The sequence below is a fragment of the Haliotis cracherodii genome, unplaced genomic scaffold (assembly GCF_022045235.1).
Source record: "Haliotis cracherodii isolate W230 unplaced genomic scaffold, xgHalCrac1.p SCAF_3, whole genome shotgun sequence".
Lineage (NCBI taxonomy): Eukaryota > Metazoa > Mollusca > Gastropoda > Lepetellida > Haliotidae > Haliotis > Haliotis cracherodii.
In genome coordinates this window covers 30,913,773-30,927,531 of record NW_027266286.1, presented here as the reverse complement: position 1 = coordinate 30,927,531, position 13,759 = coordinate 30,913,773, and the positions used below count along the sequence as shown (strand labels likewise).

Genomic DNA, 13,759 nt, shown 5'->3' with positions numbered 1-13,759 from the left:
CATTCATTTGATTTTTTAAGTGCATGTTGGCTGACAAAGACACCAGTCTGAGCTACAATTTGTGTCACGGTACACAGCGCTCTCATTATCATCCACTAGTTTGTGTGGATTGTGTCACGGTACACATGAATCAGCGCTCTCATTATCATCCACTAGTTTGTGTGGCCTGGTGGATTGTGTCACGGTACACATGAATCAGCGCTCTCATTATCAACCACTAGTTTGTGTGGATTGTGTCATGGTACACTTGAATCAGTGCTCTCATTATCATCCACTAGTTTGTGTGACCTGGTTGATCGTGTCACGGTACACACGAATCAGTGCTCTCATTATCAACCACTAGTTTGTGTGACCTGGTTGATCGTGTCACGGTACACACGAATCAGTGCTCTCATTATCAACCACTAGTTTGTGTGACCTGGTTGATCGTATCACGGTACACATGAATCCGTGCCCTCGTTATCATCCATTAGATTGTGTGTTCTATGCTGCATTACTTCACAGGACACCATAACGGCCAATGCTGAATTAAATCATGATTCAAATTGTTGACATGATGTAAGCAGTTGGATGAGATAACAGTAAATGCAGTACTGTTTCCTGTGCAGCCAATCTTATCCATACACTTTAACTATACTCAACCCACAAACAAATTACATAAAATACAGGACAGCATCTGAGGTCATTTGTATAGAAGTATGGAAATGAACTGAAACTGTTTATCAAAATAATTAGCAAAGATATCCCCAAATGTCCAAAAATTATAACAATGTCATCTCGGAGGGGCACTGATAAACAAATTTATCATGTCAAGCATTTTTTTATATCTAAAAATCAACTTGTTGATATCCATAAATCATGTTTTGACATCTCAAATTCGGATTTGTGAGAAATGAATCTTTAATAAGACTGAATTGAATTTATGATATCAGAAATACTTCAGGGACACTTCGCTATGTACGCCAGAAACATGACTGTGGGTTCGAATCCTGGTCCGCCCTAATATGTTCCTAGGTTTGTCAGCACCATACCTGTGATGGTTGGTTTTACAGAAGTGGTAAAGGTCTGAGACTTGCTTCTGTTCCAGCTTTTCACCCACATTAAGCTGAGACCGCGTCGTTCAACCCAACTCAACCATGCGTAGATCGATGCTCATGATGTCAATCACTGGATTGTCTGGTCCAGACTCGACTATTTACATATGTAACTGGAATATTTCTGAGTGTGGCGTCAAACAATAAACAAACATAAAAAATACTTTAGATTTCAGGATATCACAAATCCGATTTAGTGATAACGATAATTATTTGATATAATAAGTTACATTTTGTGATATCAATAAGTGAAATACTGATACAGTAAAATCAGGAATAAATGTTTAATAGCCTCGTACTCTGGATGTAACTCGTACATGCTTCTGGGTGGCAGCCATGATCTGCATGTGGCCCGGATCCTCTAAAATGGCCATATGGTTCTTTTCGTTCTTTTCTTCTCCGAGGTTCGCCGGACTAGGTGAGTGGTTAAAGTCGAAAACCCAGTTCAATTCACAGATGTATGAAGCCGATTCTATGTGTTCTCCATCGTGATATAAGTGACCTATTGTTTAAAACTATCTGATAGGGGGCCGGTGTTGGGCGGAAATGACTAAGGACAGGCGCACGCAGGTGTCAAACAAAACGAAACTAAGGTAGACAGGAAATTGGAAAGACTGATTACGGAAGTAACCCAGGTAGGATCCACTGAAGTTAATTACATACGATAGTTTTGATTATACCAGATCGTAACATGCCTGGGTTGGTGAGGACAGATCGTTGATGTTCAACCCATTGTAACCAACAGAATGTAAATGGTTGATTAATGTCTGTTGAAGACTACTGCCTGTTAATTACCCATCATGCAATCGGAGATTATTTTATGCGACTGGTTGTATCTTTCATTGGGCGTATATCATACAGCTATCAAAAGAACAAGTCAGAGGAAATAGTGACACCCCTTTGCAGAATCGGGGTATGTACATCTGTTGATGACCTGTGAAGATCCGGGGAAGAATAGGTCCTCAGGAGCCCATGCTTGCCGTAAAAGGCCACTATGCTTGTCAATGAACATTTGTGTGTTCTGAATCAGTTCTGTATGTGTATCTGATGTTCCACCTCAGGAACATTTTTTGTTAATTCTAAGAAATGATGGTGTTTTGTTGAATGTATGGAAAGAATGGACCCTTTTAATAGAACCGCCGTCACCTCTATTAATAGGCTGTGGCGTCATTAGCAGATTGGGTTTTCCAGCGGTTTATTCTCAGCCAGCTTTAAATCTACCCGCTGCACCTCAAAGCTAGTCGTGTGTGACGAAGCGCTTGATAGTCATGTTTATGGCCAATTCAGCTGTAGTCCATATCAGACCACATACTAGTATCTGTTGCTGCTAAGATATAGCGAAGTTAGCTGAGAATAGTTCAACCCCGGTCCTAACCCCTTCAACTCCCTGATTTCCATTTTGGCGAATCTCTCTGAGCTATAATCATGTCAGTTGTAAATCAATTAAAAGTCCCTGACCGACGCATCGGAAGATATAAATACGCGAGCGTCCGGGGTGAAGTAGACCGATACTCTCTTATGATCGAGGTAAAATTCTCCTCACCAGAGAGTGTCCAGCCCTATGTGGCTGACTTTCTGATTTATGTTTATTTTAGACATGTTCACATAACCGAGAGTGTTGTGGTGTGCACACTGAATTCTTCGAGCTCCCTGTGTCGACATATTGTTTTCTTCTTAGAGCGCAACAAGTGTCTTTTCGAGCACATGTTGGTATGTACCATCCTGTGTATTGAAGTCTTGATATGTTTTCAGACCTTTGTTTAGGGAATGGCGCGTGCTTCTACTGATGCACAGCAATTAAAGGTGGCATCTGAAAAGAAAGGGCGTTCAAAAGTAAAGATATGTCTGCTGGGACCAAGTGAGAGTGGGAAATCAGAACTTGTGAAATACCTGATCAAAGGTAACTCCTACATGCATCTTGGTGTCCGTGGTGCCTGCTTTGTCTATGGCCTGCGTCTGGAGTATAACCCCCCTGTGATGCTTGATGTCACAGAGTGCAGAGGAACCAAAACATCACAACTCCAGCAGGCAACTAAACACAAGCCTGACGTCTACTTTCTCTTGTATGACGTGAATTCTAAAACAAGCCTGGAAAAAATGGAATACTTGTGGATAAACGATCTATACTACAAGAACATTGTTACTATAATCATCGGCAACAAGTCCGACCTGCCTTCAGATACTCAGGATGCGAAGTTCCTGGGGATATCGGACAAAGCTTGGAACATATGGAGCTTTCATCGATAACTGGTCAAAACATTGACCGCTTGATACAAAGAATGGTAGAAATATTTACAGGTTTGGATATTCAAGACCAAATAGAAACAGTAGCTCGTCCTATGACTGCATGGTCACTGTCTACTCAACCATCTACAATTCCCAATAATGTGTACAAGATGGACGCCATTCCCAAAGGTGTATGTCTCATCATCAGTATGAGATCATTTCAAGATGGAAGCGACTACAGATATGGCACTGAAAAGGATGAAGTCGGTTTGGAAGAAGTGTTTAAGCAGTTTGGTTTCAAGGTAGAAGTTAGAATAGATTTGGAGGGTTCTATTCTTCTAAATACATTGAAAACAATGGCTTTACAGGATCACTCACGCTGTAGCTGTTTTGTCTGCGTTGTGATGTCTCACGGGTCGTCAAAAAGCATCAAAGCATCAGATGGTTTAGATGTAAACGTTGACCAGATTACCAAACAGTTCACAGCTGAGAAATGTCCTTCACTTCGGGGCAAGCCCAAGGTGTTTCTGTTCCAGGCCTGTCGGGGTAATCAGGAACAAGCATCTCTTCCTCACGAGACTGACTCGTGTTGTGGCGACATGGAGGACGATGGCACGGCCTTTGTTCCAAACGAGGCTGATTTCCTGATCGCCCGGTCAACCGTTGACGGCTACGTGTCATATCGTGACAGTTACAAGGGATCTTTCTATATTTCCAATCTCGTGGAGATACTGAGAGCCAACCCTGAACTCAGTCTTGTGACGTGTCTCACCTTGCTGAATGCACGCGTTGCTGATCTCAATCTTTCGGGGTGAAGATCTCAGATGCCATGTTTTCACACCACGCTCAGGAAGGATCTCGTTTTTGGACTCTGAATATAAAAAACCGAAAGAAAGAAACAAGAATTGGTGTATGTCCATGGTTTGATTTGGCTCTTGCAATGATTACATGTCTCAAATAGGACAAGGTACTGATCATGATGAACCCTTCAAACATCGGCGTCGGCGTCTGTAACATCTTCTTTGATACTATTAGACCAAGGTAGTGGACACTTGGCATAATGGTTCCTGCCAATGATGAAAGTTCAATTTGTTCAAGTGGTTCCAATCTGATTTTCAAAATGGCGGCTACGGCAGAAACATTTTGTATAAATCATAATTGCTATAGTGAGTGAGAATTGTTTCATTCAGATTTTAGGAATATTCCAGAAATATCACGGCGGGGGACAGCAGAAATGGGCTTCACACATTGTCCCCATGTAGGGATCGAACCGGGTCTTAGGCGTGACGAGCGAACGCTTTAACCACTCGACCACCCCCACGACCCCATAATGGCTATAACAGATTCAAAGTTCTTCACGGCACCATGATTAGCATTGGGCTTTGGAGGTTCTAGACAATGCAAATATATATATTTCTTATTTCAGAATATGTTGTATTAAATATGCTATAACTTGAATATTTGACACGAGTATATGTCACTTGAGGAGAAGGACACTGGTCAAGATCATAATGGTCATAGAGAAGATTATGGTTTTGCTTTATTAACTATTATTGTTTTCACCAATCTGAAACATGATGATTATTTTTGTCATCTTCTAAGTTACTGAGATACGTGTTCGTCAGGCAACTATCAATAAGAAACTGAAACTTCCAATTTGCTAAAAAAAACGTCAGGAACAGTTCTAACATTATTAATAAACTACGGCTGTGGAATATTTGGACCTTTCATCCAATAATCTCATATATTTTCCGGTTTTGCCTAATTCTGGTATAATTGTTCATGTAAGCCTCCTTATAAATCATCGGGGTTCGATCCCCGGCCGCGCCATACCAAAAGACGTTAAAAGATGTTACTTACCCTGTCTGTCGCTCGGCATTAAGGGGCTAAAACAAGGACTGGTCGGCTCGGAGTCAGTATACTGTGTCTGAGTGGGGTATTCATGTTAAACTGCGGCATGGTATCTCAGTGAGCTAGTACTATAAATCGGCATCAGTCCGGACTAGTACGAGCACACACACACACACACACACACACACACACACACACACACACACACACAATCTTGGACGCGACGTTAAACCCAATTTCACCTCACCTCATCTTATAAATCAACTGACATAGAATCCATAGGAAAAAATAATTTTGAGAAATGGACAATTGGGTAAAGAAACACATCAATCCTCGACATGGGTTCTGAAAGAATCAGTCTCAAACTTTCAAGTATCAAGGAAAACCTGACACATGGATGCGAATTTCTGGACTTTATTCTATGGTTCATGGATACTATTACTGCATATTATGTATGAATTGTGGGGGGCACTTTATGGACAACTGCTGCTGAATTGTAACAGGTTCAGTTTCTGTTTGTAACAACTTCATGTATCATTGTACTTATGGCTTCTTGAAGGAGGACATGTTGTTTATTCCCTCGGTATGCATTATTAAGTTGTTACAGTATCATGATGTTCTGTAAATAATGTAGTAAACCAGGAATACCAGACCGTAGGCATGAGCAATGATCCACGCCATCAGGATATGATGCTCATCTACGCAATGACAAGTATGAGGCACTACGCACATGCTGCAACCCGTAATCCTCACCAGGGAGGTGGAGAAGAAGAAACTTTGCAACCATCTGAAAAACGCGGCTGAGTTTAAGCTAATGAAACATTACGGTGTATATTTAGAAAACCACACATATCGTTCCACGAGAAATTCAAAGTAAACGTCTCTATTTTTGATATATTCAAATATTCATATATGTAACAACTAGAGTACGATATCCTCGGTTCAATGTGATTCTGCAACTATTCTGTATCTGTATTTGTCTTTAACGTTGTATAAAATTTAAAAAAAGATCTTGTCTATCTTTCATGTAATGCAATCTATTTCCAAGAACGAAATGTGTGGGAAATATTTCAAGTAGCAGTATGCACAACTACATTTCTTATATATAGCCATCAAAAAGGATCGTGTTGAAAATCAGCTAAAAATTAAGGTTCGGTTAATTAGTAAATAAGACATGGTACTGGTCATGATCAACCATTCTAACATCGGCGTCGGTGTCTGTGAATATCTTCTTGGAAACTGTCGGACCAAAGTAGTGAACATTTGGCATACTTGTTCCAACCAATGATGAAGGTTTAATTTGTTCAAGAGGTTGCAATCTCATTTTAAAATGGCCGCCTCTCATTTTAAAATGGCCGCCTGCTTGTTCAAGCAGAATGCACAACTACATTTCTTATATACATATATAAAATCAAGAATTCATTTGATGTGCTTCTTCATGCAGCCTCAGTTGATGTTAGGTCAGGGTTGATGAATCTACGTCATTCATTCTGTTGATTGTTAACATACAAACTCGAGCGTAGTGGTATATGTGTGTATGTGTATGTGTATCTGTGTACATATATATTGTGTGTACGTGTGTCTGAATACCACTTTATCGACGTTGTTTTTAGACAAAATATTTTGATGGTTGCCTGTTCGATTTATTTATTGTACGTTTTCTGTTTGTCGGCTGTAAGCGTTATAAATAGATGGGGTTTCCCAGGATTACTTGTGAGCTTTGTCAGTGTTAGCCAGATTGGTGTCACGTGACATACTATGGCTACACCTTACACCTTGACCCTTATTAACACCCTCAATTAACAACAGCAAAACGGTGATTAGGCTAAAGCCTTTGAAGTGGATCAATTATATGTTTAAATGCGACTACAGAGGAAATTCAGTCGAAATTTTTATATCGAACTACGGTTATAACGAACTAAAATTAGTGGTCCCCTGGAGTTCGTTATAACCCTAGTTTACTATATCTTGAGATGGAAGATAACTATTTATTATGTTAATTTTGTCCTCAACCTAAGGGTTTCAGGATATCCCAATGAATAAAAATTACATGCACTTTGTAACTATAAGGCCGAAAGAGTGCCTCTAAACTCTGAACACACACACATATTCTCTCTCTCTCTCTCTCTCTCTCTCTCTCTCTCTCTCTCTCTCTCTCTCTCTCTCTCTCTCTCTCTCTCTCTCTCACACATACACATTCTTTCTCTCACTCTCACACACACACTCACACATTCACATTCTCTCTCACACACACTCCCTCTAACATACACATTCTCTCTCTCACTCACACAAACATATTCCCTCTCTCACACACACACTCACACATACACATTATCTCTCTCACAGATACATTCTCACACACACAAACACACATTCGCTCGTACACATTATCTCTCTCACACACACAATCTCTCTCTTTCTCTCTCTCACACACACACACTCACAAACACATTCTCTCTCACACACACTCCCTCTAACATACACATTCTTTCTCTCACTCTCACTCACACATTCACATTCTCTCTCACACACACTCCCTCTAACATACACATTCTCTCTCTCACTCACACAAACATATTCCCTCTCTCACACACACACTCACACATACACATTATCTCTCTCACAGATACATTCTCACACACACAAACACACATTCGCTCGTACACATTATCTCTCTCACACACACAATCTCTCTCTTTCTCTCTCTCACACACACACTCACAAACACATTATCTCTCTCTCTCTCACACACACACTCACATACACATTATCTCTCTCTCACACACACACACTCACAAACACATCTCTCTCACACACATTCTATCTTTCTCTCTCACACACACACTCACATACACATTATCTCTCTCTCACACACTCACATACGCATTATCTCTCTCTCACACACACGCACTCACAAACACATTATCTCTTTCTCTCACGCACACACACACACACACACTCACATACACATTATCTCTCTCACACACACACACACACTCACAAACACATTATCTCTCTCACACATTCTATCTCTCACACACACACACTCACACACATTATCTCTCTCACACACACACACTCACATACACATTATCTCTCTCTCTCACACACACACACACTCACAAACACATTATCTCTCACACACACACACACACACTCACATACACATTATCTCTCTCTCACACACACACACACTCACAAACACATTATCTCTCTCTCACACACTCACATAAACATTATCTCTCTCTCTCACACACACACACTCACAAACACATTATCTCTCTCTCTCACACACACACACACACTCACATACACATTATCTCTCTCTCACACACACACACACACTCACAAACACATTATCTCTCTCACACACATTCTATCTCCCTCACACACACACACACTCACACACACATTATCTCTCTCTCACACACACTCACATACACATTATCTCTCTCTCATACACACACACACACACACTCACAAACACATTATCTCTCACACACATTCTCTCTCACGCACACACACACACTCACAAACACGTTATCTCTCTCACACACATTATCTCTCTCTCACACACACACACACACTCACAAACACATTATTTCTCACACACATTCTCTCTCACGCACACACACACACTCACAAACACATTATCTTTCTCACACACATTATCTCTCTCTCACACACACACTCACAAACACATTATCTCTCACACATATTCTCTCTCACGCACACACACACACTCACATACACATTATCTCTCTCTCACACACACACACACTCACAAACACATTATCTCTCTCTCTCTCTCTCTCTCACACACACACACACATTCACATACACATTATCTCTCTCTCTCACACACACACACACTCACAAACACATTATCTCTCTCACACACATTCTATCTCTCACACACACACTCACTCACATACACAGTATCTCTCTTTCACACACACACACACACTCACAAACACATTATCTCTCTCTCACACACACACACACACACACTCACAAACACATTATCTCCCACACACATTCTCTCTCACGCACACACACACACACTCACAAACACATTATCTCTCTCACACACATTCTATCTCTCTCACACACACACTCACATACACATTATCTCTCTCTCTCACACACACAAACACATTATCTCTCACACACATTCTCTCACGCACACACACACTCACAAACACATTATCTCTCACACACATTCTCTCTCACGCACACACACACACTCACAAACACGTTATCTCTCTCTCACACACACACACACACTCACAAACACATTATTTCTCACACACATTCTCTCTCACGCACACACACACACACACAAACACATTATCTCTCACACACATTATCTCTCTCTCACACACACACACACTCACAAACACATTATCTCTCTCACCTCACGACCTTTCATCCGACCAATCAAAGAGTCGCTAACCAGAGCATGAAAGTGACAGTCGGAATGTCTTTTCTGGTCAGGTGAGGTGAGGTGAAATTTAACGTCGCGTCCAAGATTATTGCACTTATATAGCGACGTGCATGCACGTGTGTGTGTGTGTGTGTGTGTGTGTGGCTGCTTGTACAAGTCCGGACTGATGCCGATTTATAGTGCTAGCCCACTGAGATACCATGCCGCAGTTTAACATGAATACCCCACTCAGACACAGTATACCTACTTCGAGCCGACCAGTCCCTGTTTTAGCCCCTTAATGCAGAGCGCCAGACAGGGTAACAACAAGTACCATCTTTTAACGTCTTTTGGTATGACGCGGCCGGGCGGACGCTCTACCACTAGGCCACGGAGGCGGTCGAATGTCTTTTCTAATCATGCAACCTCGGAAACGTTAACACGGCGTATTTCGAACGACAGTTACGGCCCGTACGACTGATTCCGTCAAAATTATCGTCTATCTCACGCTTTCGTGGGATAAACAATTGAACAGTTCGTACACACTGGACATTCCGGAATGTTCGTTTGTTCAGATTTCAAAATTTTAATCGAGAACTGTGTCAACATATTGTTCAAGCGTATTCTGAAATGGAAGTCGCCAGGTTGAAACGAGTGCCGTAAAGCACGATATAGCTGCTTTCTAATTGGCTAATGTCGACTTCTCTCTCTCTCTCTCTCTCTCTCTCTCTCTCTCTCTCTCTCTCTCTCTCTCTCTCTCTTTTGGGAATCCCCTTACAAAAACATTGGTTAACGAACTATTAGGATTTGATAGATGTTACAGCAATAGTATCCAATCAATTGTGTGAAGAACGAATATGCATACCTTTTCCGTGCAAGTTTAGCCAGATCAGGATATTAGGGATAAGACAAAGCAATGATGCTGTGTTGGACTTATATTGTCATCACCTGTACACAAGCATTAATCAAAATGGTATATTGTTCAGATAGCATACAAAATGTAAGATGGGGCATATGCAGTAGAGATTTTATTATATTTTCAGACCGCCATGGCCGTGTCTCGCCCGGAGTTGGACCATTCTGCGCTAATGTCTAAGAAGAAAAGTACGAACTGTGTGACGATATGTATGCTCGGGCCAAGTGAAAGTGGCAAATCCGAATTAGTGAAATATCTCATCAAAGGCAACCCTCACATGAAAATGGGTGTGAAGGGAGCATGTTTTGTGTATGGACTGCGCATTGAGGTCGAAACTCCAGTCTATCTCAACGTCGTAGAATGTCGAGGGGACAGAAGCTCCCAACTTCAGCAAGCCTCGAAACTGAAACCTGACGTTTTCTTTGTGCTGTATGACGTAAATGCCACACCAAGTTTTAAGGAGATGAGAAACAAGTGGCTTCCCGAGTTGTATCCAAAAGATGTCCCTACCATCGTCATTGGAAACAAGCTAGATATGCCCTCAGAAACTGTCAATATAAAGCTACCAGGCGTCGCAAATAAAGGATGGTTGTCAGGACATATGGAGATTTCTTCCATAACTGGTCAAAACATTGATCGCTTGATACAGATCACAGTTGAGGTCGTAACAGGTTTGACAATTCAAAGCCAAACAGACACCATTTCTCAGAGGATGTCTGTACGTTCATTATCTGACCAGCCACAGACTTTGTCTTCTTACGCAATGAACAAATCTCCCAAAGGTGTCTGCCTCATAATCAGCATCAGATCTTTCCAAAATGGTAGTTCCTACCGACATGGCACTGAGGCTGACGAAAGCGGCTTAAAGGAAGTGCTTCAACAATTTGATTTCAGAGTTGAGGTAAAGACAGACTTGCAGCAAGCCGAAATACTACAAACTTTGAAACAAATGTCACAGTTTGACCATTCGAAGTACAATTGTTTTATCTGTGTTGTAATGTCTCACGGGTCGTCAAAAAACATTACTGCATCAGATGGTTTAGATGTAAACGTTGACCAGATTACCAAACAGTTCACAGCTGAGAAATGTCCTTCACTTCGGGGCAAGCCCAAGGTGTTTCTGTTCCAGGCCTGTCGGGGTAATCAGGAACAAGCATCTCTTCCTCACGAGACTGACTCGTGTTGTGGCGACATGGAGGACGATGCCGCGGTCTTTGTTCCAAACGAGGCTGATTTCCTGATCGCCCGGTCAACCGTTGACGGCTACGTGTCATATCGTGACAGTTACAAGGGATCTTACTTCATTTCAAATCTCGTGGAGATACTGAAAGCCAACCCTGAACTCAGCCTTGTGACGTGTCTCACCTTGCTGAATGCACGAGTTGCTGACCTAAAATCTTCGGCGGGGATATCTCAGATGCCATGTTTCCACACCACACTCAGGAAGGATCTCGTTCTGGGGCGTTAAGTCTGAAAACAGAAAGCCTGAAAGGGTACAGAAGGCAACAGGAAGAGTGACAGAGGTTCCTACTGACCATTGTTAGAGTACGTTCCTGCACTCAAATCTTCCATCATCGACCTAGGTGTCGCGGCGTCAGCGTCTGCAAACACCTAAGAAACCAAATGACCACCCGACCAAAGAAGTTGACACTTGCCATAATTATTACAATCATGTCACTCCAGTCGTTGAAGGGGATGCAATCCGATGTTCAACATGGCCAACACGACAGACTGGTGTGATTCAAAATGTCTATGCCTAGATTCACGTTTTTCAAGGCAGTGCCCTCAGCATTCTACTTCAGTAATCTTAGATGTTGTTGCCAAATGTTTTCTCCTTTGTTCTCGGGATCTTGTGCATCAAATGTACTATTGTACTATCATAGAGCAGAGCATTTGTGCTTTGTTGCATAGTTTGTCCATGTATTTGCAATAACACGGTACAATGTAATAAACTGGTGAATTGTATTAAAGCTGCAGTAAAATGAAATAATGCGACAACTTGTAATAACGCTGCTGTAAAATAAAATACTGCTACGAAATGTAATAAGGGTGTAAAATAAAATATTGCGGCTATGTGCAACAGATACGTGTCTCTGGTCCAAGCAATGATATCTCTAAATTCTGAATGACGCTGTCAATATTAGGATTTTATAGCTTATATAGCAGTATCCAACATGGTATATATGTTTATAAAATTTCCCATGTACATTTGCAGGTTTTGCGAGATCAGGTTTTTTCATTTAACGTTTAATCAAAGACATTTACCTTTACAAACCTGACCACATTAAATGTCAGTGTCATACCGGTCAAAGGTAACGATTAGTCTTGATTATATTATAACATCATCACCATCACACCCAGCCTCCACACTCTCCACCACATCCATCCTCCATTACATCCACCCTCCACCACACCCAACACCCACCACATCCACCCTCCATCACTTCCACCCACCACACCCACCCTCCATCACACCCACTCTCCACCACATCCACCCTCCTAGACCGCCTCGGTGGTCTAGTGGTAGTGCGTCCGCCCGGAGAGCGGAAGGTCCGGGTTCGATCCCCGGCCGTCATACGAAAAGACGTTAAAAGATTGTACTTGTTGTTACCCTGTCTGGCGCTCTGCATAAAGGGGCTAAAACAAGGACTGGTCGACTCGGAGTCTGTATACTGTGTCTGAGTTGGGTACTGCGGCATGGTATCTCAGTGATAAATCGGCATTAGTCCGGAATAGTACAAGAAGCCACACACACGTGCATGCACGTCGCTATAGTGCAATAATCTTGAACGCGAGGTTAAACCCAATTTCACCTCACCTCACATCCACCCTCCAACACATCCACCCTCCATCACATCCACCCTCCAACCTCCACCAAATCCATCCTCCACCACATCCATCCTCCACCACATCCACCCTCCACCACATCCATCTCCTCAAGCACATCCACCCTCCACCACATCCATCCTCCATCACATCCACCCTCCACCTCCACCACATCCACCCTCCATCACATCCACCCTCCACCACATCCACCCTCCACCACATCCACCCTCCATCACATCCACCCTCCATCACATCCACCCTCCATCACATCCACCTTCCACCACATCCACCCTCCACCACATCCACCCTCCACCACATCCACCCTCCACCACATCCACCCTCCACCACATCCACCCTCCACCACATCCACCCTCCACCACATCAACCCTCAAGCACATCCATCCTCCACCATATCCATCC

At 42.3% G+C, this 13,759-nt stretch overlaps 3 protein-coding genes across 3 annotated transcripts; all 3 read left to right on the top strand.

Moving 5' to 3' along the window:
• Window positions 1-1,688: 1,688 nt before the first annotated feature.
• LOC139474316 (caspase-3-like) lies at window positions 1,689-12,577 on the top strand. Its single transcript, XM_071257280.1, has 2 exons — window positions 1,689-1,729; window positions 10,641-12,577. Exon 2 carries the CDS (start codon window positions 10,647-10,649, stop codon window positions 11,979-11,981), a length of 1,335 nt encoding a protein of 444 aa, XP_071113381.1. The 5' UTR covers window positions 1,689-1,729; window positions 10,641-10,646; the 3' UTR covers window positions 11,982-12,577.
• Window positions 2,862-3,341, top strand: LOC139475359 (ras-related protein Rab-5B-like). Its single transcript, XM_071258584.1, has one exon. The coding sequence runs from the start codon at window positions 2,862-2,864 to the stop codon at window positions 3,339-3,341; it is 480 nt and encodes a 159-aa protein (XP_071114685.1).
• On the top strand, window positions 3,491-4,135 carry LOC139475358 (caspase-8-like). The gene has a single exon (XM_071258583.1). It carries the CDS (start codon window positions 3,491-3,493, stop codon window positions 4,133-4,135), a length of 645 nt encoding a protein of 214 aa, XP_071114684.1.
• Window positions 12,578-13,759: the final 1,182 nt, after the last annotated feature.